The sequence below is a fragment of the Dinoponera quadriceps genome, unplaced genomic scaffold (assembly GCF_001313825.1).
Source record: "Dinoponera quadriceps isolate SergipeBrazil2010 unplaced genomic scaffold, ASM131382v1 scaffold1069, whole genome shotgun sequence".
Lineage (NCBI taxonomy): Eukaryota > Metazoa > Arthropoda > Insecta > Hymenoptera > Formicidae > Dinoponera > Dinoponera quadriceps.
In genome coordinates this window covers 1,566,117-1,591,191 of record NW_014555200.1, presented here as the reverse complement: position 1 = coordinate 1,591,191, position 25,075 = coordinate 1,566,117, and the positions used below count along the sequence as shown (strand labels likewise).

Below are 25,075 nucleotides of genomic sequence, written 5' to 3'. Positions count from 1 at the left end.
CATTATCGCCCCCCACCCCTCTCCCCATTTTTCCTCTCACTATTATTTTTTATTAATCTCTCCACGTATCACGGGAGTTCTTTTTTTTGTAGACTTTTCTATTTTCATGAGTATATTCCGACTTTATTTCGACTCCACCAACTACATCCTATTTTCTATACAATTCCACAGCACGTTCGGAGATCGACCGTAGCAACTCGCGATGTATTATTCCGCTCGGTAGCTACATCCCGCGCATTCGTTTCGAGAGGTGCGCCCGTTAAACGCGCGATGGCCGTTGTACGTTGCAGTCTACCTACACGTGAGCTCGCTCGACCATCTATCTACCTATCTATCTACCTACCTACCTACCAACCAACCAACCTACCTACCTACCTACCTACTCACCTACTCGCACGAATGAATTCGCGCGACCTGTCCCGTTTCCGCGGTACTCTGTTGCTCCGTCGTTCTCAGGCCGGTTTCCCTGCGCGTCGAAACACGAAGACTCAGTTTTGTAAAATTATGATACTCGCGACATCAGACGACTGGATTTAATTTTAGCAAATATAATTTCCAACATTACGAGGTACATACACGTAAAAAGGCACCTTAATGCGTTTTCGTCCTTTTCATCGCGGACAAATCTCGAGATAATTTTCGACTTGATCTCGACAAAGTGTTGCATGGATTCTCATTATCATTATCGGAATCGGAAATTGTCGACATCTCGCGTGGAACGCGAGTTAGACGTCAGTAGGGAAAGGCTCTCTACGACGAGAGAAACGCAGCCGGTGAAACAGATCGTGTCCGATATTAATCAGTGCGCAAAACAGATTCTCGTCGAGTAAACGCTGCTACGGGAAAAAAGAATCACACGGATAGACGGAGCACCGAGAGAGGCACGCGTCGAAGTGCGATACAATGATATTTCATAGACGAATATTTTCTCGGATGAAGAAATCACATACCTGGATATAATCTCGTCGCTACTGCCGCCCGTGAAGATGGAAACGATAACCGGCGCAGACAAAGCGGTCGTTAACACGATAATGATATTCTTCCACAGCACATGCTAATAATGACCGCTGAGAAACGCGTTGTGAAAAGTCGCCGACTCGGTTATTAAAGGAAGAGGGAGAGAGAGAGAGAGAGAAAGAGGCGAGAAAAAAAGAGGAACGGAAATACAACAGCCATGGTTACGTAACGCGACTTAAGTATTATACGTACTATTATAGTCACGCGCAATAGTCCAGTACGTCGTGTCCACGAGGTTAATACAACGAACGCGATTTGTTATTTTTATCTTTCATTTTGTCGAGTCGCGTCGCAATAAAATCGGTGAAACGTGAGAACATGCTCTTACCAACTTCTCCTATCGATGGCGATTCGCACTTTTCGATACTCGATTATAAAACGCGAATGCGACGTGCACGAACGAACGAACGAACGAGTACAAACAGACAGTAACAATGCGCGAACGCTCGACAATCCTCTCCCTCGTTTGGAGCGTATCGGATACAGAATGAAAAAAAAGAAAGACACGGCAAAAAAAAGGTAGAACGGCGCGAAAACAAAAAGGACACAAAGAGACTGGTCGGTATTCTCCCCCTTTGACAGGACCTCCGTTTTGACAGAGCCTGACGAATCTTGACACGAGGAACGAAAGAAACTCCCGTAACTCTCTCGGGGTGAAAAACCGAGCAGCGAACAATTGCAATAATAAAGTAACGCGCGCACTCGATCGGTTGTCGATCTCGACTTGCAATCGCCATAATGACACGTCATCGAAAATCCCGAATTATTCTTTCGAGAGATCGCGCATTGAGGCAAGCCACGTGTCCCGTTATTTATATTCATCATTTTAAACAGATACTCGTTGCTGAATCTGGGAGCGACTTTATAATTAAAGAAGCTTACTTAGGAAAATGTGACGCATTGGGCATAATTAATTGCCGCGTCGTAACGAAACAGAGTGTGCATTATCCTCCCCTCTTATTCATATTGAGATTATTAAAGTTGTTTGAAAAATTAATACAGCGTCTATTTTGCGTCTATTTTGCGTTCGTCATTCATTCGGGGCACAATTTTATGGAATAACACGAAATTTCCAAGTATGACTGGGAAAGAGGGAATGACGAAAAAAAAATGCTTGCTCGTCTGGAAAATGAGACCAAAACGAAAGGGGCAGCGAGATCGAGAGCAGCAATTCGGTGGAGGGCCAGGGCAGAGAATGATCTTCGGAAAAAACTGCTGCACGCGTACACGAAGTATCCTGTATCGCTTTTTCATCCGTGTACCGCATCGTAGGCAGTTGTATAGAGAACTCGAGCCGAAAAGAGCAGTGTGACGCGTCATTATTAATAGCAGGGTAAGAGAGGGATACCGGCACGCGAACAAAACTTTCGTGGCTGGGGATTTTTCTCTCCGATCTGTGTCTCTTTTTCATGGGGTCGGGGCTTGGAAAGGGGAAGGACCCCGCTTCACTCTCGTGCGTCCTGCTGCGGTGTCCGAATTCCTTCCGAGCAGATTAACCCTTAAATGCATAGTGTTGCAAATTTGCAACATATTTATTTTTCCTCTTTGTCGAGATCAAAAGTACACGTAAAGAATTTGGAAGACCAAATTCTTCCTTAGAACGAAATATACAATCCAAAAGGCACAAAGGCAATGCTCAACATATGCCTGAGATTTTTTTTAATATTTTTCTCATTTTCTGGGACTACCTATGAACCCAAAAAAAAATAATTCAGTAATAAAAAAAAATGCATTCATTTAAGGGTTAATTTCGCGATTCGATACGAACCGAACGTTAAATTAATTCTGGAACATGTTCTTCTTTGGGTTTCAACACCGAGAACGTGGCAATGAGTATTGGTAATATCAAGTAACGATAGCCTGCATAGTGTTGTATCTCGAAATTGGTTCTTAAGCTCGATGAAATTCGCGAAAAATTAATGCGGAATCAAATCTTTTCAATAAAATTGTTTTGCGAGCTTTCCTTTGTTCGCTGTTTGATTCGCGCGATTCCGTCGAATCCAACGAGTTCTCTTTCAAGCCGGATCTTACTCACCGTCCGATTGCGAGCATTAACGGATACAAGAGCGAGATAAATTTGCTTGTACACAACAGTTTCCATGTCACTGGAGGAAAACCGTATACTTCCGCGATTATCGGATCCAACAGCGAGTCATTCGACGTTTATCGTCTGTTCGGAGCATCGTTATCGTTGGAGCGCGACGATTCGTTCGACGTTTATCGCCTATTCGTGGTATCGTTAGAGTGACGAGTGACATTCGAGGAGGTACCCTGTATGACCTAACGAAATGGTTCTATGCCGCGACAAAGTGACAGTCATCAAGTTACATCAGCCTTCTAATTGAACAGTCGGCCGCAGTAATAGCGTAAGATGAAGAAATAATAATCTGGCAGAACGTAACTTTGCGCACCTGCTCAAATTTATAAAAACAACCAAGATACACGCAGAGTGAGGTAAGAAATAATCCACACTGAATATTCCATTATTTATACAAAAAAATTCACAATGCGCTTGAAAGTCCCCTACGAGAGATTCAGAATTTCAATGAATTAACTGCAGAGTGGAGAAAATGTATGACTGTTCTTTTCGGCAAATTTCTAAAGGAAAAAAAGTACGAATCGGACAGTAGTAACACCGAAGCCTCCGCTCGATAGTAATTACAATGATTACGTATCTCATTGCGCGTAAAGTTTCAAACTTTATGCTGTTATTGCAGGCTCAATTGTTCGGCGAGAGGCAGCGAGCGCATCTAATTGCCGTGCTCGCGGAGTTCAACGGGGGTCAATTGGTATACCTAGAGCACTACATATCTACCGGACCGAACGTCAACCGCGCGACGCGTCGTTTTTCCCCGTTCTTACTTCCGGCACGCGATTTCCGGTGAGTTAAATCCGAGATACATTAAGATCCTCGCGGCGGAACTGGTAATTACAGTTAGCGAGGGTGATAAGTATCATCGCTCGTAAAGTACGTAGCCTCCCTGTCATCGCGCGCACACGGGGATGTCCGACACCGGCGGAATAATTCATCTCGACGTGTAATTAATGTAAAGCGCGATTTAACGTGTAATGAATTTTCACGATGGTTTCCTCGATCGGAGATTTTTCCCGGCTGAAATCCCGCGGGAGATCGATGAATCACTCGTGATTGGAGAAACAATTTTTTTTCTTCTTCTTCGCGTACGATCCTTGCGAATCGTTCAGCGAAACAATTGTGGGTATAAAAAATTCCTCCTAGGTGTGGAGTCGACGAATGTTCTGTACGAAAAAATTGCGTAATTCGACTTTTAACGTGCGTTAAAGCGCTAAGCGCAGGATGAAAATATTTTCGAAGGTCACGCCGGGTGTCGTTCTCATCTGTGCGCAACGTTCGAGTATTGTCGTTTCTACGGGATTACATCGCGACGAACGTCGACAAAGCGGCGAGCGTGCGAACGTATCGCCCCTTTCCCGTCTTCACGCGACTAAAACGAATGGAAATCCTTCTTCCTGTCGGCACTTCGTAAATCGAGCCAATGTCCCTTACCGCCGCGACGTTGACTAACGACGTATAGAGGTACGTCGCCGCGCGAAAGGATAAAAGGGATCAAAGAAACCGAGACGTCTTATTATCCGCAAAAGAATCCCCGTGTGTGTCCGTTTATTTTTGCATTTATAAAAGAAAAGTTTACTCGACGCGCTTTCAGGCATTCAGCGGGTATTAAAGCCGGTACGATTGCGCTGGGCGTTACGGAGGCTTCACCCACGCGAAAAGAAAAAGCCCTGTGTTTAAGTACCGAGGCTTTAATAAGGAAAATCGACGTTACGCTCGAATTCTGTCGCATTTTCGCTTCTCGCGATTTCTTTCTAGAGAGTCAAGACTGATACTCTTTTCATTCATCCGTCGGATAATTAATTTCAATTTGTTATTCTTCCGTGTGTAAACGGATTATGCATCGAAGATAAATATCGTTCGGAATTCTCTGGGATGAGATGAAGCGACCGACCGATCGGCAAAGATCATATTCTCGTGTTACTTACCATGTGTTGAGTACTACGATAGCAAGAGACGGACGGTAATAATAGTCACCTCGATCCGCTATGTAATCTCTCCCATTAGATTTCCCCTTGACCCACACGACATGAGAGACCTTTAGGAAAAGAGAGAGAGAGATCGCGCAATGTATAAATATCTCTCTTACCGCGCGTGGAGTATTGCATTTAGCGTTTCACGCTTATTTCGTGGTCCGCCGCGCTTCACCTTCTGATTTCCACCGCGTGATTTCCATCAGTCCTCTCTCGCGTCGCGAAATTAGAAACGCGCGCGGAATCGACGCGAGAAAATAACCGCGAGAATACTTTCGTATTCGACGATCGCCCTTCCGCGCGGCGAAAAGCGAATTCCCTGCCGAGAACTCGATATTCCCGCGTACGTTCTTTGTGGGATACGCACGTACGGATAAATACGTACGCGCGGGTGTATACCGGGTGTCGGTGACGAGCGACTGTAAATTCTCCAGATATATGCGTGTGTGTCAAAATATACGTATTGTGTATTATTATATAATTTGTACAGGGGGAAAAGTTTCGGTTGCATTAGAAAGGAAACAATAATTTTCGTTGAAAGAAACAGAACTTCTGATTGTGAGAACCACATGTGGGTCGTCAGAAATTCCGTTTCTTTCAATCAGATTGAGGTCTGATTGTTAACTTTCCGATTAATTCAACCAGATTTTTTGCATTACTACTATAATTGTAAAAAGCAGAGATAAACGAAGAGGTCGGGGAAAAATGTATTCGCGCGGCGTTCGAAAAGAGAGTGATGAAAACGATGGCAATCGCGCGAAACGATAATTTATTCGCCAGGGATGATTCGTTCACGAGTCGTTCATGGCCGCGACGACCATTATATGTCGCTATATATAATTCACGCGAATTCTCCGTTCGTCGGATATTTTCGATAGAGCCATTATTGTTGATCTTTTTAAGGATAATATCGACCTGCAAGTCTGCGAGTAAAATAAATTAGCTTTTCCCGGTGACCTCGATATTTAGCATTAACGCCGTTTGTCCCGGTGGACGCAACAAAGGTGGGCTCGCGAGACCGCACAAAGGGCAGGTCGTGCGACGCATCTTGAAACAAACGAGTACATTTTTCTACAGATGGGAGGTCGTCTCGTTCGTCTCAACTAAAAGACTTTGTCCATCTTACAGATGATTTGATTTACGCGCAAATTGCAAGAACGATTTTGCAGCGTGAGAGAGGAACGATCGAGAAACATTCTCTTCTTTTCGAGCGGCGATACAGGGCGATAATTGAAAGTAACGGAGGAAGCGAGGCTTGTCCGGCTTAAATCCGTCCTGAATGTCCCAACTTAATCATACGTGATATCTGCCCGCTTTTATTTCGCAGCCGCACGCGAGCAACGATATAAATATTTGTAATGCATATTCCTGTATATATAACATAACAGACGAAACGGCACACCCTGTACATTGGCGTGCATACACACGCACGCGAGGAAAGTCCACGTTCACGTCGCGGGTGTCAAGGGATTATTGCTCGAACTCACGAATGCGTCGGGTCACTGTACATTGTACACCGTATAGCCGACTTCAGAAGAAGCAGCCCGAGGCATGTGTTTTGTAATCTGGAGACTGAGTTAGTATTATACATGGAATGTTTTTGCGTATGTAATTTCGCAACAAGTTATCGCGACGTAAAGGTCGCAATAGTTTGCTTTGTTGCCGAGAAGGAGGAATAATTTAGGCTGACAAATTTGGGGGAAAATTCGGGCGGAGGATTGAATCTCGAGCAGGGTTCGGCATTTCGCGAAATTCGATCTGTCAAGAAGAGACGTGTTTCTCGGCACAAAAAGCGTTGCGGCGATTATCTAATCGCGCGATTTTCCCCGTCTTACTTTCATCCGCAACTGGTTCTACCACTTGTACGGTGCGCGAGAGCACTTACTTAGCGAGTCGCGTCAACCTCGGTAATTATTATCGCGTCTTAAGTGCAGCCACCGCGATCGAAATCGACGGGCGCTTTTATACGAAGAGCCACATTTAACACGTTGTTTTGACGTGTTGCGTTTACGACGAAGAGAAAGAAAAGCGCGAACAACACGGTGTCTCAGAAACGGTGCGCTCCAAATTATTACTACCAATTATGAAAAGATCAGAAATTCCGATGCAGCGACATCGATTAATTCCCACGCGCACTCAACCAACTCGCATTTCAGTTTCGCTTAAAGTATTCAAGACCGTTAAAATCACGATTATTCTCGTCCACCGAAATATCTATCGATTATTCTCGTTCACCGAAATATCTATCGCGTCGGAGAATCTGGTGGCCGGATGTTTCAATCTTATCTTGTTTTCCGAATTGTCCCCCGGCGGGTTTGGCTGCCCTTCTACTTTACGCGCGTCGCCGATCTTTTCGTTACGCTAAGGTGGTTCGCACGAAAAGTGTCCCGATTCAACCCGTTGGACGGTTACATCCTTCTCAGTGTGTCGCGAGAGGACGATCCATGCGGAAGTGGGCGTGCACGAAGCATGCTCGTGTACAGACTCAAGAACCTGATTTTTTTTCATACTCCTGACACGGTGCTGATTTCTTATGCGCGACGGTTACATTCCCCTACCCGCCTTTGACGCGTTTTCATCCTTTGAACGTTATTAGCATAACGCTCTTCATGATCTCTCGATACTTTGCACGCATGAATATCGCCGGAGGAAAAGGAAGGAGGCAAAAATTTACAACGGAGAAAAGGCGTTAGAACAATTTTTATTCGCCTCACGAAACGTTCCCGCGAATTCATGCACGGGAGTATCGGGGATTTTGTAAAGTATTCTTCGCGAACGATCGTTTGAAACACGCTGTACACCCATGTATAAGTACACGTAGGTAGTCGTATGAAACCGGGCAGCCTTGCCTGCGAGTAGTGTCGTTTCCACGAATAAAGCGTCTCCGCGCGCGTTGTATCTCTATGAAGGAGAATCGAACACGGAAAACGAAGGGAAAAAGCAGAGAGAAAGGGGGAGGCTCTGCGCTCACACGAAAGATGGAGATATCTATCTTCAGCGAGATACGCGAAGAGAAATATGAAATCGCGACGAAGCCGCGATTAATCTAACGGACATATGCCGGTGTAACGAAAGAATTCGCATAATGGGAGCTGGCTGGCCGCACGTACGTCTGTATAAGGATTTGCGGAAACGGGAATTTACGGTGTCGGAGAATCGAGGATTTATGGCACCGAAGTGTCCGCGAAACTATCAGTCGGTGCATCTGTCGTTGGATCTACGCAAGTAAAAAAATTACGAATTTACGGATCTGATTCGTCCTCCCGGGGATTTACGAGCCGACGGTTTTACGAAAACAAGGACGACCGCGTCCAAGATTTGCGAAAACAAGCGTCTGCATCAACCGGAAAAATCGATTGCGTATTGGCAATGTGAAGCGAGTCTCTCTCTTTAGAATTCACGCATAAGAATTGAATGTGACTCGATAGACTTGCGAAATTCAAAGTTAATGGTGACAATAACAACAGTAGCAATTGTTATATCGCGATTGATTCTCGTTCTTGTGACTTTTGTGACGTCAAAGGATCCGTGACACGCCGCGGACGATACTTTTAACGGGCGGGTCGCCAATGTTTATCACACCGCTAATTATTTATTGCGACAATATAACCGTTACGAATCGTCTTTCCTCGAAATCATAATGAATGGCGCTTGCGGGTAATTTCACAGATTCCGCGGTTGCGTTTCCTGCTTAGTTTCCTCATAATTACTTCCTGCACGCGAGGGGCGCTGAATGACCGTCACGATGACATATTAAATGACGATTAAATGACAATCGACTTTCTACCGATACGTCCATTTTATAATGGTCCGAGAGATAAGCTTCCGAGATTCCTCGCAATTAAAAAAATATTAAACCAAACTTTCTCCGGAAATCCACTCTTTCTGCCACTATCCGCTCGATCTTAATGAAAAATCTGAGAATAGATTCGCGCCGGCGCGAAAAAAATATACTCACGTTTGCCACACGATTGCTACCGATAATTGACTAATATACACTAGCAAGTGTTAATTATCCGACTTTTCGAATTGTAGTCCTCGCGTACTCCGATGAAAAAGTTTATACACATCGGCCAGGTGTTTTTCGTATGCATACAGTCGTGACGGTTGGGAGTCTCGGCGAATAACAAGCGTGTCGGGGAGCACGCGTAAATACGCTGCTGGAAAAGTTTCACCGAGTGAAACCGTATGATTGCCGTGCTCACTTGTGACTCGGCTGACTCGCTCGAGATCCGACGACCTCGTTCGATTAATTTGCCAACGTTTCGCACCCACGAGGCGTCCGTCATTATATCCCGGATGAACGGACAGTGTGGGCCGACGCGGAATAAGCAGGAAATTAGAAATATATCCGCGTCACTCTCGGCCGGGCAGATATGGCAGCGGATCGGTCGCGGAGAGGGAATTGCATCATTCGCGAGTGTGTGTCAGGCGTTTGTTTTTTTTTTCTTTCCCGCGTCTCACCGCGGATATACAGGATGCCGCAAAAGCGGCGACAAGTCTGCCGCGTGATTTGTAGACTCTTATTCCGTAGCGAATCTAATAAATTCGACCGATCGAGTTACTCACGGTATCTTGTCATTTCTCAGTGAGAAGCTTCTTGACGCAGATGCAACGTATGATTCGAGGAAAATGTAAACGAATGGTCCGTGTAAATAGAGATTAATTTTTAGAGAGAGAGAGAGACTAAAATACAACATTTGAGCTTTAATTGAAATTGTGCGTCACGGAGCATCGAACTCCCTAAGCACTCTCCTTAAAACGCATCGGATAAGGCAACGTCCGATCGCTACTTAACGTCGGCCGAATTAATACGTCGGCGATAAGCGAACGGTAGCCTGGGCTCTCGAGAGTGCTCCATAAATTTCAGAGTTCCTTTGTCGTCCGGTACATCGCGTCTGGCGCGAAAGACAGAGAGAGGAGGCCGGTGGGCTCTTAGGCTGTTCCAATTTCATGCCGAGAGCTCGATCCGCGTTTAAGCGCGCTCGAGGCACATCGTTACGTGCCCGAAGTGGGAAAGAATGATCAGCCTTGTTCTCGGCGACCGTGTTCATTGGTATTCCGGATGCGATACGCGTTCCTAGCGGCCGAGATCGGCCGCTTGCTCGCTCGCGCGCACCGAAACGGTCCCTAACGATCGTAATTTCATTTCGCCGCTTTCCTTCGCGGGATCGCGCGGTGATTAACGGCATGTTAAACCGTGACGATAAAAGGGCAGTATCGCGCGTCCGTTATCTTAAAGAAAAAGAGAAGATAGACGCATTCGATAGCCTGCGCGCAGCGATTTCTTAAACGCGCGTAATTGCTAGGTGCATCGACAAGTGTCGCTCTCGGATATTCTACACGTAAAGTTCCATATGCATGTTGCATTAAATGAGAAATCGCATAATATATAAATACATCACATAATATATAAAATTACTCCGGTTGTTGGAAATCACTCGAGAGATACATATATATCGTATAAAATGAAACGCAAAATTATACAGGCTGTCTGACCATTTAATTATCAAACACTACGTCGCACTGAGCAACACTTTTGACCGAGTATGCGATTTTGACGAGTTATACGTTTTGCTCCAAGATCCGCTGGAAGTCAGGACGCTCAACCTTTCACAGAGTTATCGGCATCTACGGAAATATTTTGCGGCAAAATCGTCCCGGCCGAAAGTAATCCACGGGACGCGCGAATTAGATTTTGTTAACACAATGGAACAACGTCGATCGACGAAGATCGAGCACCCTGTATCCACGTAAACGCGCGTTACATTCACTCACCCAGCATCGCCGATGTAATCCAGCATGCGTATCTTCAGCATGTCGCATTCGTCGCGCTCCGTCACACACACACCCCCGTCGAAGTATAAGAGTCGATGCCGAAATAATCACACGGCCGATATGTCGAGCGAGTCTAAGGCGATTTACCGAACGGTACCACGTCCCCGATGCCTCGAATCCAAGTCGCAGCGCGAGTCACGCGCACACCTGCGTACAGGACGCTCGCTCGGTCATCCGATCGACGGCTGAGAGCTGAATTTTTTACCGGGTATTTTTCTAGCGCGTCGAAATAAACGGACGCGAGTTGTCACGTATCAAGCGTTCGCGTCCAACTGCGGAACGTCGAGTCAAGCGCGACCTTGGCTCGGTGAGAGGAATGTTTATGAACATTTCAATAGCATGTAAATATTGAGGAAATATGAAAGAAAGATTTCGCTTTGAAGTGAGAGAATGGTTGCAGTTCCTTGGAATATTATGTAGCAGTTAATATATTATTCTGCTACTCGTTCGCAGAGTAGGTCGGCGGCACGCGTTCAACGCTTAAATATACGACATGAATACCGAGGGAGGAGGGGAGGGATTAGAACGTAAACGCGATTAGAGTCGCGCAACAGCGACACGAATACGTTAAGTATAGCAGCCTGCGCGCTCGATCGTTAGTCAGTCTAAATGAATTACGGTATTATCGAGAACTCCCGATACGAAGGAGCGGCTTCTCGTCGCGCATCGGCGCGGTCGACGCAAGAACGCGATCCGAGGGTGAACTCATGAGATGTTCGGCGCGAGAGGAAGGAGGGGAGCGCCGAGTCGTCGCTCTTCGTCTCGATTATACGCGCCGAGATAACGCGCCGGGTACCGTTATCGCTCGCGATCGATTAACTCCCCTGATGCGTTTCTTCGAGGCGAACACGGAAGGGACCCGTCTTTTTCGTCCCGTGCACGAAGAAGATCTCGGACATATATATCGTCTCCCGATCACCAGCGCGTGTCCGTCTCAATTTCAAGCTTCGTTTGAAATTACCCGCTACTTTCATCTCGCCCCGCCCGGTATCCACTGTGATGGATGCGCTTTTTTCCGCGGTGACGTGCCAGAATTGACTTTGAGAACGCGAATCGTAGATCGCGGGTTGTTTGTAATTTCGAGAGAAATCTCGACGTAGGAAAGTAATTATCCCCGTCGTGATGAATGAACCCCTGTCCCTATCTGAAAACGTTCCATTTATAACCGCGCGCGGAAACGACTCATGTAAAATTCAATTCTCCTCCCTTTAACGAATAGAGTCTGCGGAAAGATTCATAAATTCGCGACATCATCGCCTTGATTCGAACAAACAATGCATCCCGTGAGTGGTTGTGATATTAGGAGAGGTGTTTCGCGCGTTCTCGTATCATCGCGACGATCCCCCCCCCCGTCGTAACGTGAATCCACGTGGCCCTTCGTCTCGGTTAACCCAGTCGCGCTTTCAACAACGATAACGACGACAAACTCGCGAATCATTGTTTCCCGCTCTACTCACGTGGCTCACATCGTGCACATAATTCGATACACACGTACTGTACGATCGACCGGCACATTATATCGAATGCAACACTTTTTCAAAATGCGGCGACTACTCGCTTTTTGCCAAGACTCAAAGATCGACGTTCCGAAATGAAGCGAAAGAGAAGACGACGCGACAGCGGATCGAAGCGCCGAAGAGAACTGTTTAACGAGCCCGCCCGTACTTGCATCGTCAGTGGCACTCGCTCCCACCCGCAACAGCCTCCGCCACCTCCTCCTCTTCCTCCTCCACGGGCTAGCTCGTTCCACCGCAGTGTCCTCCGCCTTCCGTTCCTCTCGCTCGTGCGAGGTCCTCGAGAGGAGGACTCTCACTCTTGAGAAAGAGAGAGACGGTGTACGATAAGATGTTTGCGCTCTTTCAGGAGCCAATCGTTTCCGTCTAGTCCCGATGATTGTTAGTGATCGAGTGCTTAGATTGACATCGTTCGGGGAAAAACTCTCTCGGGACCCGACGAGAATGCCGAGGGAGAGATCTTTATCTTTATTTGTTAAGGGAATGATCAGGGAGGTGGTTTAGCTCGAGTTAGCTTAGGGTTAAGGACCTCCCCCCTGAGTCGTCCTCCACGTTGCGCCATTACGCCGGTAAGACCGATCATTTTCGACTGGGATAATAGCACGGGGAAGCGACTCGGCGGAAAATCACGAGACCGAACGTATATACTAATAGTATGCCCCGTTGTTCGACCGCGGAAGATTGCTCGGTCGTATTATGGATTTCACAGCGATCGCGCCGACCGCTTTTCGGGCGCAATTTTTCGGAGACCGACCGATACCGTGGGATTAGCTGACGATTCTTTCAGCCGGCAGCTCGATAATATGTATCGCACGTACATATATGCTCGAAATGGCGAATAAAGTCGTGCGTTACGTCCGGAGGTATTAACGGAGTGAAAATATTCCAAAATCAGACGATCGCGTAAAATTACCGAAATGGTGCAAAGACACTACTCGTAAAAAATTCCGCGACAGGTGCGTGTCTAGTCGATATCTCTGTTAAAGTACACACTGCGACACGCTATCTCTAATTCGCTCCTATCTTTCGAATTCCGGTGACGTTCGCGAGTAGTCGGGGAACTTGTACTGGGGAAACGCTATCGGTCGTCGGAACGAACGAAAATAAATGGCGAGATATTCCAACATATGCGTCGCGTTTTGTTTCGGAAGGGTCATTTCGAATTGTGTGTGTGTGTGTGCGTATACATCTGGCGACACGAATATTTATTTGCGGTAGATTCCTCGAGGAAGTCGCGGCTGTGATAAAACTTCCGGGAAATTTCGGCTCCACGGAAAGTACGCTTTCCTTCTGCGAAGTGCCGCGACCGCCGTTGCTCCACCCGATAAGATTATTCCTGCTTGAATGCAGACATGCATCTTGTATATGCATCGTGCATATGCTGTAACGAAACAGGAAATCTAACGAACAGGGTGAGATAATGCTTAGCGCCGATAAAGGTGACAAACGCGTGGTAACAACCGAATACACGCCATTATTTATATCGCGTTGATAACAATATGTCTCATAAAAATTAATTGTATTAATGTTAATAAAATTATAATGATCGGTATGTTAATAATACGCATTTGTAGTTTAGAAATGAGCAAAATAACATTTATTTAACGTTGAAGTCGTTTCCCGAATTTTCACGTTTCATTTTTCACGCGCGTCGGTCCCCTTACGATGATTGTATTCCCAAGTACCGTTAATTACGCGTATTCTTTCAATGTTGCCGTTTCCGCTGTGATACTGATTTTGCGAGATTTTTTCCGATTTATTCCAAACTGTCGTTTTGGCTTCGACACGCTATTTTCACGCGATGCGTCGTCCCTTTCTGTTCCTCCTGGTGGACGAAAGATAATCTCTTTATGAGATTCGATCGAGGGCATAGCTCTCGAAACGAGGATGCAACCCTCCCGTTTTCCCCCTCTTTCCTTCTCCCTCGGTGTTAGGACACCCGTGCGGACGCATCGCGAATAGAATAGCCAATTACCGGCGTATGTCACGCGCGCTTTTTTTCATATACCAATCTCGGTTCCATTGTATCCATCAAAATTTAGCGGAATTACTTTTTGCACGACCCCCTGCCGCCATCGCCGTTATTAACGCCCGATCATTAATCTTCGTCCGAAACCGATGCGCGAGCGACATCGGCGATACATCAAATTTGCATTCGAACCCCGGAATCTCGTCGTCGCAAACGAGGAAATGCGAGCGGATAACGAGCGAGTGTCTCTCTCGAAAGACACCGACAAGAGGGACGGCTTTGCATTTCGGTCGATTCGCGGCGATGCTAATTTTGCAGCGAACGGACCGTTCGGTTGCTGATGAAGCTGAAAAGATCGGGCAGATACATCTGTCAAATAGAAATTAATGTTCCCCGTGTGTCGTTCGAGATCTAACAGGTGTACGCGCGCAACGGTGCGCGAATAACATCCAGGTACAATCGAAAGTTAACTGCCACGGAACTTTTCACGATTCTGGTCTAAGAAGCCAATTTGATTTAATCAAGTAATGAAGCGACGAGATATCTCGTAGTTGGCAGTCAACGTGTTAATTCTATATTTTGTTCCTTTTTCTTTTTTTCTTTTAACGACACGTTTAATATCTGTCGAGAGGCGGACTGTAATTTAATGTTTCCTCATTTTTCTTTTCAAATTCGCAGGATATTACGAGCCGTAATGGGGGATCTCGCTGGGTCAATCTTACCGCTGACGGGGTAATCAAATACGGCAGAAATCCATTTATCGGCAGTGCGCTTATCGGAACGATATCGAGACCAGACGTCAATATTTTACGGATATCTCTGTGCGATTCCATATACTCGCTTCTTGGAAGCTTTTCACCCTTCCGAAACTCTGCAAATCGTGTATACAAGTTCTACCTGGTTTTTATGTATATAAAGTGCCCCGCTATATTGGACGGTTCGTTAAAAATATAACACAAAATCGTACGATACGAGCGACTAAAGTTACGTTTTTACGCGAGCGGATACGAGCAAACACGCGATTGCACTTTCTTCCGAACGAAGCCCAGCACTTTCCGGGTACAAGGAAAGTAAATTAGCCAAAAACGGGAAAATTGCGCGCGAAAACATTTCATCGATGAGGTGAACTCTCTCTCTCTCTCTCTCTCTCTCGACTTGTTTACCGCTCGTCGAATTAACATGACCATTCATCTCGCGATGAATAGAGGAGGGTGAAGCCTTTAAAAACGGGTGACCTAGTTCCCGGTGGTTCCGGTGGCAAACGTAGTAGCTCCCGCTAATCGAAATAGCGGGGTCATCCCGAGGTAGCGCGCGCGCCTCTCCTCTCAAGGTCGTTTCCGTTCTTCCGCCCTACGATGCGTCCTACTTGCTGAGATCCGCGAGCATAATTCCCGTACCTAGCGAATCTAATTTATTGCTCAACGATCATCTCCGCTTGCTCGCTCGTTCGGTCGATCGACGATCGTCGGCCCGGTGCCGGGAATGAGGATGTCCTCTCTCCATCCCTCCTCCACCGCTCCGACCCTCTTCGTTATGTAAGGCAAACATTAACGGGGAGCGTTCGTACGTTTTGCGCGTGAAACGCTACGTTGCACTCGCGTGGAAAATGATTGCAATCACGTCGCATTAAAATATACTAAAATATGGTAAAATATACGATCTCTCGTGAAAATCGACGATGAAGCAATTGCCAAGCGAAACAAACTTTCGTTCCGTCGATCTTTGTTCATTTTATTCGAATATATTTATGTAGTTCCGTTCACGCTTACTTATGAAAGGAAAACGAAGAATAATATACTCCCGATACATCTTCTGAACGACGTATACTTTCAATATCGGCGCCTGCAATGGCAGCAGCAGTGACGATACCTACGAGCCTAGTGTTGACCTTAGTGGACGCGTCTACTCGCGTAAAAGGTATTTACTCGACCTTCGTGGGCGAGCAGCAACGCCGCAACATATGTTTAATAAACCTACAATGGCGATCTTGCGGGTCTCCCCGATACAATATCAGCCGCGTTGCGGCCTAATTATCCCGAATATAAACCGCTGCTTTAATAATCCGTTGACGGCAAACGACGCACGAACACAGATACGTACGAGGGGGGGGGGGCGAAAAGTAACGGGGTTAAGCACCCTACCTGTGGATCGTGACGCTCCGAGGCTCCGGGGAAACGGTGCGGCCGCGACAGTCCAGGGGAGCCGGGGCCTTGAGGAGGTCGCCGAACGACAGATGATGGCCGTAATCGCGGCAGGTCCAGGTGTACCCCAGGACGCCGCGTTCGTCGCTTTCCTTGACGGAACGTTGTCGCCTACCACCACCACCACTGTCTCTCGCACCATCACCACCTCCACCCTCGGAGAGATGGCGGGTCAAGGGTCGCCGCATGTCTCATAGGCGCGACCGGCGGTACGAGTCGAGCGCAAAGTGCGTTGTTAACGTGCCGCGGGGAGGAGGGGTGGACGTCTTGGTTCGTTCGATTTCGCGCGCGTGTCAAGACGCGAGAAGCCCGCGCGCGCTCCTCTCACGGTATGACACCTGAAAAAGCGTGATCGCGATACCGGATCTCCAGACAGAAACTGCGCCCGCGCAGAGGCCGGCCGTTCTCTCTCTCTCTTCCCGCGTCTTCGGCTACGCGCGGCTTAACGTCCGACTAGCGCCCCCCACCGGTGTCGCGATCGTCGCGGTTCATCGCACAATTTTGCCGATAAGGTAGATGCGCTGCGCATCGACTTGGGATGGTATTTCCGAGCGAACGTGTACGACTCGTCGTTTTTCACGCAGTCTGCTGAATCGGTACTTACCGACGTTCCTTCGTCGAAAGCACAGGTGATACCCCGAATTACGTTTCCCGAGATGTTGCCTTTTCGCGGCCACATTCCGTCCAATCGCGAATACACACCTATCTCACTTTGAGCACGGAAAATGCCACATCATGCGAAGAAAAGGGCAATCTACAACTTCTGTTACAACTCGAAGCGTCGTTCTCGTTCCAAGATTTCTCGCGAGAGGGAAAGGAAGGCAGCAGTGTCGGGACGATTTAAAGCAAATATTTAATTTATTAGTGAATCTGCGCAATCATAAAATATATCCATGTAACAATCAACGAGATATAACATTGATAGAGCTCGGCGTTGGTGATGACAATCAACGGGAAGTGAAATCGGACGTAATCGGTGTATGAGCGATCGCGGACACCCCCCCGAGAAGGGAAATCACGTGGCTTCTTCGCGCACTTTGTCAACCGGGTCTCGCTTTTCTTTCTTCCTCCCGCTCGTGACGAAAAGCACGATGCCTCGAAAAAAACAAAGAAACTGTACGTCACTCTCTCTCTCTCTCTCTCTTCTTTTCTTTCTCTCATCGTTTTATATAAAAATAGAATCCACGGTGGGCATAGCGGTGTATTGACATCGTTAAACGTCGAACAATGGCCGCGGCGAAGAAAAGAGGAAGAAAAGGAAGGAACTCAAGAAGGGATCACGCGTGAATTACGGAATTATGGATCCGGAAATGAAACGCGCCAACATGCAGAACATCGCGATGCTATCATGTAATATTCGTCTATTACACGAGTCACATCGTTCTATGGCAGATGCGAGTGCATGACTGTTTATATGTGGGTGGTGCGTATGTGTTGACGCGGAGTTTCGTCTGACACAACGACGGAAGGAGAAAATCTCTCTCTCTCTCTCTCTCAACAACGAATCATCTCCGAAGCTTATTGCACTAAGTAAGGATCGTTCAATCGATCCGTCGAGCGGCTCATTGATCGACCGGGTTACGTGGATACACATAGGAGAGAACGAGATTAGTTATATCCCTCCGTTTGGTAGGCTGAACTTTCTACTCGGCTCTCTCTCTCTCGCGCGAACGCCTGTGCACTTCATTCTTTCAAATTAGACATCAGTCGAATACCTTAATTATGTTATACATAAAAATCACGTGAACGACAGATGGACGTGAAACCGTACACTACGATGTTGATAATCGAAGTACACAAAATCGCGTCAACTCGCCACCGCGTTGTGACACAGCGCAAACGATATTCTTGAATAATTTCAAATTTTCTGGTTAATATCGTTACATCACCGGAATGCGTGATAAAGAAAGAAGATCCGAATGATCGAGCTAATAGTCCGTTACGATTGCCCTGCGTACTTTCTGCAAATGCTGTAGAGTCCATTAGGGAGATTGCAATTAGTAACCGGCCTCGTTCTCCTCTGTGTGCGTATATATCGGTGCTTCGCGAGTAGCGTCGTCGTCGCTCTTTCCATCTCGGTCGTGTTCGATCAACCTCGCCGCATTACGCGGGCTACGACAATCGTATGTATAAAAAATATACGCGACGTTACTCGCGTGTTCCGCGCTTTGCCAAGAGAGGTTGACAGATAAGGCGAGTGGGGAATGAGGCGGCGAATAAATTAGTCAGACCGATTGTATGCATTTGCGTCTCGGCTAAAACAAACCGGGGATTTCACGCGACGTAAGGTTCACGCACGCGATCCTGCCTGAAAACCGAATTAAGACGAAAGAATTCTCGAGACGAGCTTCAACAACGCTCCCGGAGAACGAAAGGAATATAATCGCGCGGACAGAGGAATAACGCGATACGAAGATGGTAAATGATCAGCATAAACGACTCGCGTGTCTTCGACACCTTGTGGGCGGCGATGCCTTTTTTTCTGTTCTTTTTTTCTTTTACGACATCTCTCGTCTACGCGGCGATCGCGACTCGCCTGCACGTGATTATCACGTTAACGCACTATGATCGAGCTACGAGAACGGCCGTCCCTACGTTAACGACTCGGCCGTGTATGTGTGTGTGTGTGTATATATGTATGTATATATATGCATTTTTCTTTCATATATATATGTAATCGCGTGCGACGACGCGGAGGCAATCAGGCTACTCGCGCGGCGCACGGCCGGCGCGTCACCCGCTCTCTTTGTACGATATTAATTATTAATCTGAGACTCTTTTTTTAAGATACGATTCTATCGACTCTCTCGTGTTCTCGGCGGTCTCGCGGCGGAACCTTAGCAGCCGACCTGGTGCAGCATCGACGCGAGCCGGAACACGCGCATCCAAGCGAACATTCCGGTGGACGGCGAGCGGCAGACCGCTCGCGTCGACGACGCCGACGAGCTCTTGCGCTCCGTAGAGGACGACGGGCGTCGCGACGTCCTGCTGAGGGTCGCGTCGACGTCGCTCTCCGACTTCCTCTGCTTCTGCTGCTGTTGCTGCTGCTGCGGTGAGTACTTCATGTCTGCGATACGCGGAAAGAGAAGCAACAGTGAGTGAGCGTCTCTTCGCGAGAGATGGAAAACTTATCGCCGTAGCCATCGTAGTCGCGCGTTCCCTCGATAAGAAACCACCGTATCGATGAGGGGCTTGCGAGATTAATTGTCCGAGCTTTCTCGCGGCCGAGGCAGAGTTCATTTCAGGATGAAAAAGGAAATTACTTGCTCGCAGCCCTAAATACCGGGCTGTATTCTCTTATTCACGAAACCGTCTCTCGCGAGCGTTAAAGTCTGCCGCGTATGGTGAAAGAAATGTCGACGACACGTCGCTTCCTCCGTGTTTACGCTGTTACGAAATCGCGATCGCTAGGTGGGCGTCTCGACGGCAGCTGGCGCACGCGCCACTTTCGGCCAGCTGATTCCCTAGACCTACTTTTCGTCCGATGATGCGAGCTGACATCATATATACGTATACGCGGTCGTGTCACTCCTTTCCCTCGTCGTTTTCTCAACAGCCAGCCGGAACGAAAAATCCTTTCGCAAGGATAGAATTCTTACGATCGCTGCCGTTATCCGCTTTAAGCGCGAGAGATTCTTTTTCTATCATTCATCTAAAGTCGTTGTAGAAATAATCGCCGCGCGCGACACACAGATTTATTTAACTAATGTTTATGGAAAGAGCTGTACAAGTCGTTCACAGTCGTCCCCGCACGGTTTTCCGCAAAGATTTTATCTGTTTATCGTGTGCCTCTTTCTCCCCGTAACACTACGTAACCAGACCGACGGTCGTAAGAATCTGCATTACGTGATCATGATGTCACACATCGCTAATAGCGAGCGAGTAAACGCGTATTCCGCCACGCACACGGTATCTTTTACGGCAGTAGACGGCGATTAAACGTGACTTCAAACGTCGATTCCAATCGCAAACGCTCACCTTCAAAGAAACTGCGATAATCATTATTTCTCCCCTCAGACGTTTGTGAAATTCGCGATTTTTATTACCGCGTTTTAAAAAAAGTAATTATATTTGTTCCTTGTCATAAGTTGTACCGTTCTTGTTAAAAATGCGATAACGGCGAGAGATTCTCTCTCTCTCGCGCAAAGTTGGAACGATATCATCACAAACGTATATGCGTGCCGAGAGATTCCGCGCCCTAAATCTTGGCCGTTGCTCGAAGCCGTCCTTAAACCTCCACGCGCTACTTCACTGAATAGGCTCTACTTGATGCGAAGGTTACAGGCAAAAGCGGAATACAAATCGGCAAACGTTATATACATATCGCCGGGTCGTGCTCGTGTAAATACCGCGCGAAATTAACGTAGTGCAGTTGATGATACGCGCTCGTGATAACGATACACACGATATTGGAGCCCATTTTCGATGTTGCGAAAAAATAGATTACACCGTCGATCACACCGTGTTTCACAGAGACACGGAGTGCTCATCGTCTTCGCTTGTCCGCGTCGTCGAATCTCTCGTATGATCAGTTACAAAGAGATTGCACACGCTTTTTTCGATGAGTTTTGCAACACATCTCGTGTCCGGTAGAAAAACATATCTCCCGAAAAAAAAAAAAACAAATTCTCCTATTGTATTTGAGAATGGATGCGTTCGAAAACTTCAATCGAAAAAAAGTATCGCAGCATTTTTGTAATTGACCATATACGAAATTTCGTATGATATTCGATGTCAATCGCGCACTTGAAAAAACAAGTAGAAAGAAAACAAGGAAGAGATCCGTCTCTCATTTTTCGTTTTCGTTGATATTTCGTAGATAAATTTTGACATTTGGACAATCGAAAAACGTGACACTCGCTTGCTTCTAGGTATCTGGAATCTCTCAACTCGAGTATGCGTAGGATTTTCCTGAAGAACGAGCGTACTTCGAAGAGTCCAATCTTTTCGAACCGTCCGTCCTCCATCCGTTGGCGCGCAATTACGTTACGGTGGTGTAGTGTATTCGTAATGTCGACGATCGCGCGTTAATTCCCTGATAACGAACCCCAAGTCCGCGTAAATTATCGATTAATTGAATGCGACAGCCGGACGTACTCTACCACTTGTAACGATCCTTTGAGCACTGCTTCCTAATGTTCGAGAAATCAGTATATTCTCGCGATATATCCTTCGCATCGGATGTAACGAACGTTGTTGTTGAAAGTGACCATGAAAATTTCATCCGTACACTACGAACGGCGTATCGAGTTTAGCGAAAACGCGCTTAAAATGACATTATTTTGTATTTTCGCTACAATGGCTTCGGCCGATCGTCGGGGCTAAATGTCAAAACAACATTGAATCGATCCGCCGTTAACCCGGGGCCGAATGTGCTCGACGACAGGCACTCGCGGACAACGCTTCGATCGACACTTTGTAAAAAAGGGGAGGAAGAAGCGAGGAAAAACGAAGAAATTACGGCGTTCGTCATCGGCCGTGTTTTATTTTCCATTCTGTCGGGCCAGAAATCGCCCGATAGTCACTCACCTGATGACCGCTAAAGCCCGACCGATCGACGATGTTCGAACTGACGTCCTAGCTGGAGTGTGCGCGCGCGCGGCGTGTTCCGCAGTGGTTCCGAGCGCGGCGCGTACCGTTCTGCGGGAACACGGCGACGAGGTGCATCGGTACTACCGACGAAACCGAGGAAGAGAGAGAGAGAGAGGAGAACCATCACCTCGACGCGATCGTTCGGACAGCGCGGTGGTGGGGTGCTTGTCTTGCAGCGCCGGCGCTGCATCGACCCATCTCGGTTCTTCGATGATGTACGAAAAAGACGACGGTCGTCATGCGTTCGCGCGACAACAAACAGCCTCGCTCACTCACGTGTATCCTGGGACGAAACTCTGCGCGCGCGAGGAGGTCGACCCGTTCGTCTCGGTTCGATTATAAGGCCTCGGAGGAATTGAGAAACTTGTCACGTCGCGCAATTAATTAAAACTTCCTCGCGCCCCTCCTCGTGCTTCTCGCTCTTAGAATACATTCTCTTTTGTGTTGTCCCGCCCGGAAAGGATCAATTTTCGAGCGCATCATTCCAGCAGCAGTTATCTCTTGGGGTTGCATTGTAGTCTCTGTACGAATCGCGAGTCAGCTGTTCCGATGGCGACACTTTGAGCATTTGCCAAAGGTTATCTGATTTTTATCTCCATTATCTGACACCGCGCCTCGCTAGCGTATGCTCGCCGGCGCAAACACGACGATCGATACATTTGTTCTTGGACTTCTTCCAATACACGGGAGGCCGGGCGATTCTCGTCGAACTTGACGCTCGTGCTAAATCTCAGATGTGTGCTGAAAATTCTAACGGAGGTTCTTGGACGTCAGTTGACGAGGGATTTGAAGTGATGTAACATCTACTTTGCTTTCCGGTTCATCTGAATAAAAAGTAAAGTGCGGTAGAAATCGAAAGTACTCGGCGTAATTGTTGGGAAAGTTCACTTTTACATTGTCACGCTGCGTATTTTTCCGCAATTCTTCCAGTTCCCTATCTCCCTTTGAAGGTCGCAGTTTCAAATGTACTCTTTCGAGCCGTAAGTACGTGTGATTCCAAAGCAAGCATGTACATTGGGTTCCATTCGATTTTCCGCTTTTTTTCCATTTCACTACGTCAATACAACGCCCGAAATAGTATTTTCGAGCCGTTATAATCGTCTCTCGTAAAATTGATTCACGAGTGAACATCGTCTTGTGTCAGAAATATTTCTAACTTCTTTTCGAGATAAATGTAATTTTCCGTAAAGGATATTGAAACGATAAAAGTTGAAAATGACGAGAAAGAGGCGTCAATTAAGACTAGTGGGATTCTCAGTTTGATTCGGGTCTAATAATACGTGTGTTATCGCGACATGAGAATCACACTGGCCGCGTTAGCGAAACCCGATTACGAGCCGAGGTTACATGACTGTGTTTTACGCTGTACAAACGCTGCTAATGCATACGCAAAGTGCGTTTATCTGCTCCGCGGGAATAATCTTTCATTAAAGGTGGCGAGCGCGCGTCGGGGGTAAAAATAGTTGGCGTATCCTTTGACGAATACCACGCCGTGGTTTCAGGTCAGCGAAACGCCCACAAAGGATTAAAGAAAAAAAAATGTAGGAGATATTATTATTCGTCGCGTGATTTTATATTCGCCCTATAAATAGCGCGCCAAAGAGCGGAAGATGCGAGTTCGCTCATAAATGTGACTCTTAAATAATTACCGAGGATATAAATCGAGTCCTCGATACTAAGAGCGTAAGTTCACTCGATCGAGTTCTCGGCAAATTTCAAGAGAAATAGGAGAAAAGGGTTAATTTCTTATCGCAAAGATACAAAGTTTTCTTCACGCGTTGAGCCGTAAGTCGGTAGCAAAGTATAACAAAGTAGTTTCGAAAAACAAGCGAATGTTGTTTCAATGTTTGGATTAATAAGGAGGTACAAGTTCGTGGACGGAATTTTCAGCGAAGAAGTTTTCGAGCGATCGCGCGATTTTTGGTAATAAGATTTATTCTCGCAGTGCGTTTCAATGAACTTTCAAAATCGTTCGCGACGAAAATATCCCCGCTTTGTGTTTCACTCACTGTTGGTAATTATAACTTGGCTAATGGGCCAGTTTTCTTATAAATATCCAATGTACACGGAGTATCCTTAAACCTCAAGTGAATGTTTCTTCGATCGCAGCTTCTTCGACTGATCCGATTTTTCCCGGGTGAAAACGTCGGAAGTGGCTTTTCACTATTTAACATTAACGATGCGATCCGAACAGAAACTTCCTCGGACCAAAGTAAGTCGATTTGAATTGTTAATCTCGGAAATTCCTTCGACATTTTCGCGGTCAAGGGAAAATTATATTTGAAATGACCAAAGAATTTCTGGTGAAAGGACATAGCTTGAAGGCAATCTTAATGCGCACTCTCGCACTTAATTAAATTCGATAATCGTAAAATATCTAGTCATTGTATGGATAACTCACCTATCGTCAGTGTACCATGAGACGTTTTTCGTCGGTGTAGACGGACTCTTGGGTGCGTTGATGGTCAACGGTGATTTCGAGGACGACGATGACGAGATCCCGCTCTCCGGCGTACGCGGCGATCGGTTCTCTTCGCTGGCGAAGATCCCCGGTTGCCAAGAGTATCTGGTTTTGGCGTGAGGACTACCGCGATTAGGACTCGAACCGCGGGAGCTGGACACGCTCTTGGGACTTTTCGGGCTCTTCAGTCCGCCCGAGCTGAAGACACGACCCAATCGCAGTCTCAAAGACGTTTTGCACTTGGGTGACGGGAAACAACTGCTGTCGGTGCTCGAAAGTGTCTGATCGTCCGAATTAGTCGTCATGATTTACGCACGCTTAAACAGCTGTCTAATCCTGAATTTCACAATACGTGCTCTCTCCTGAGAAAATTTCAATACAAACTCTATATAACACGTCACTTAGTAAAGTGAAATCA

At 46.9% G+C, this 25,075-nt stretch overlaps 1 protein-coding gene and 1 long non-coding RNA gene across 7 annotated transcripts in view; one reads left to right on the top strand and one right to left on the bottom strand.

The window, feature by feature from the left end:
• Nucleotides 1-25,075, bottom strand: part of LOC106743418 (rap1 GTPase-activating protein 1-like) — an 82,835-nt gene that overhangs the window by 57,002 nt on the left and 758 nt on the right. Inside the window, exons 1-2 of one of the 6 annotated variants that reach the window (XM_014617236.1) lie at nt 12,378-12,566; nt 10,861-11,323 (exon numbers count right to left, since the gene is read on the bottom strand). In XM_014617236.1, coding sequence (XP_014472722.1) covers nt 10,861-10,901 — 41 coding nt within the window. In that variant the 5' untranslated portion in view covers nt 10,902-11,323; nt 12,378-12,566. Of the gene's footprint in view, nt 1-10,860; nt 11,400-12,377; nt 12,567-16,544; nt 16,892-24,597; nt 25,020-25,075 lie in introns of those variants that run through there. The other 5 variants (XM_014617237.1, XM_014617238.1, XM_014617231.1 and 2 more) reach the window with 5 other exon arrangements.
• On the top strand, nt 22,136-24,725 carry LOC106743426. The gene is made up of 3 exons (XR_001374366.1): nt 22,136-24,210; nt 24,306-24,408; nt 24,638-24,725. It is a non-coding gene; the product is annotated as an uncharacterized LOC106743426 (long non-coding RNA).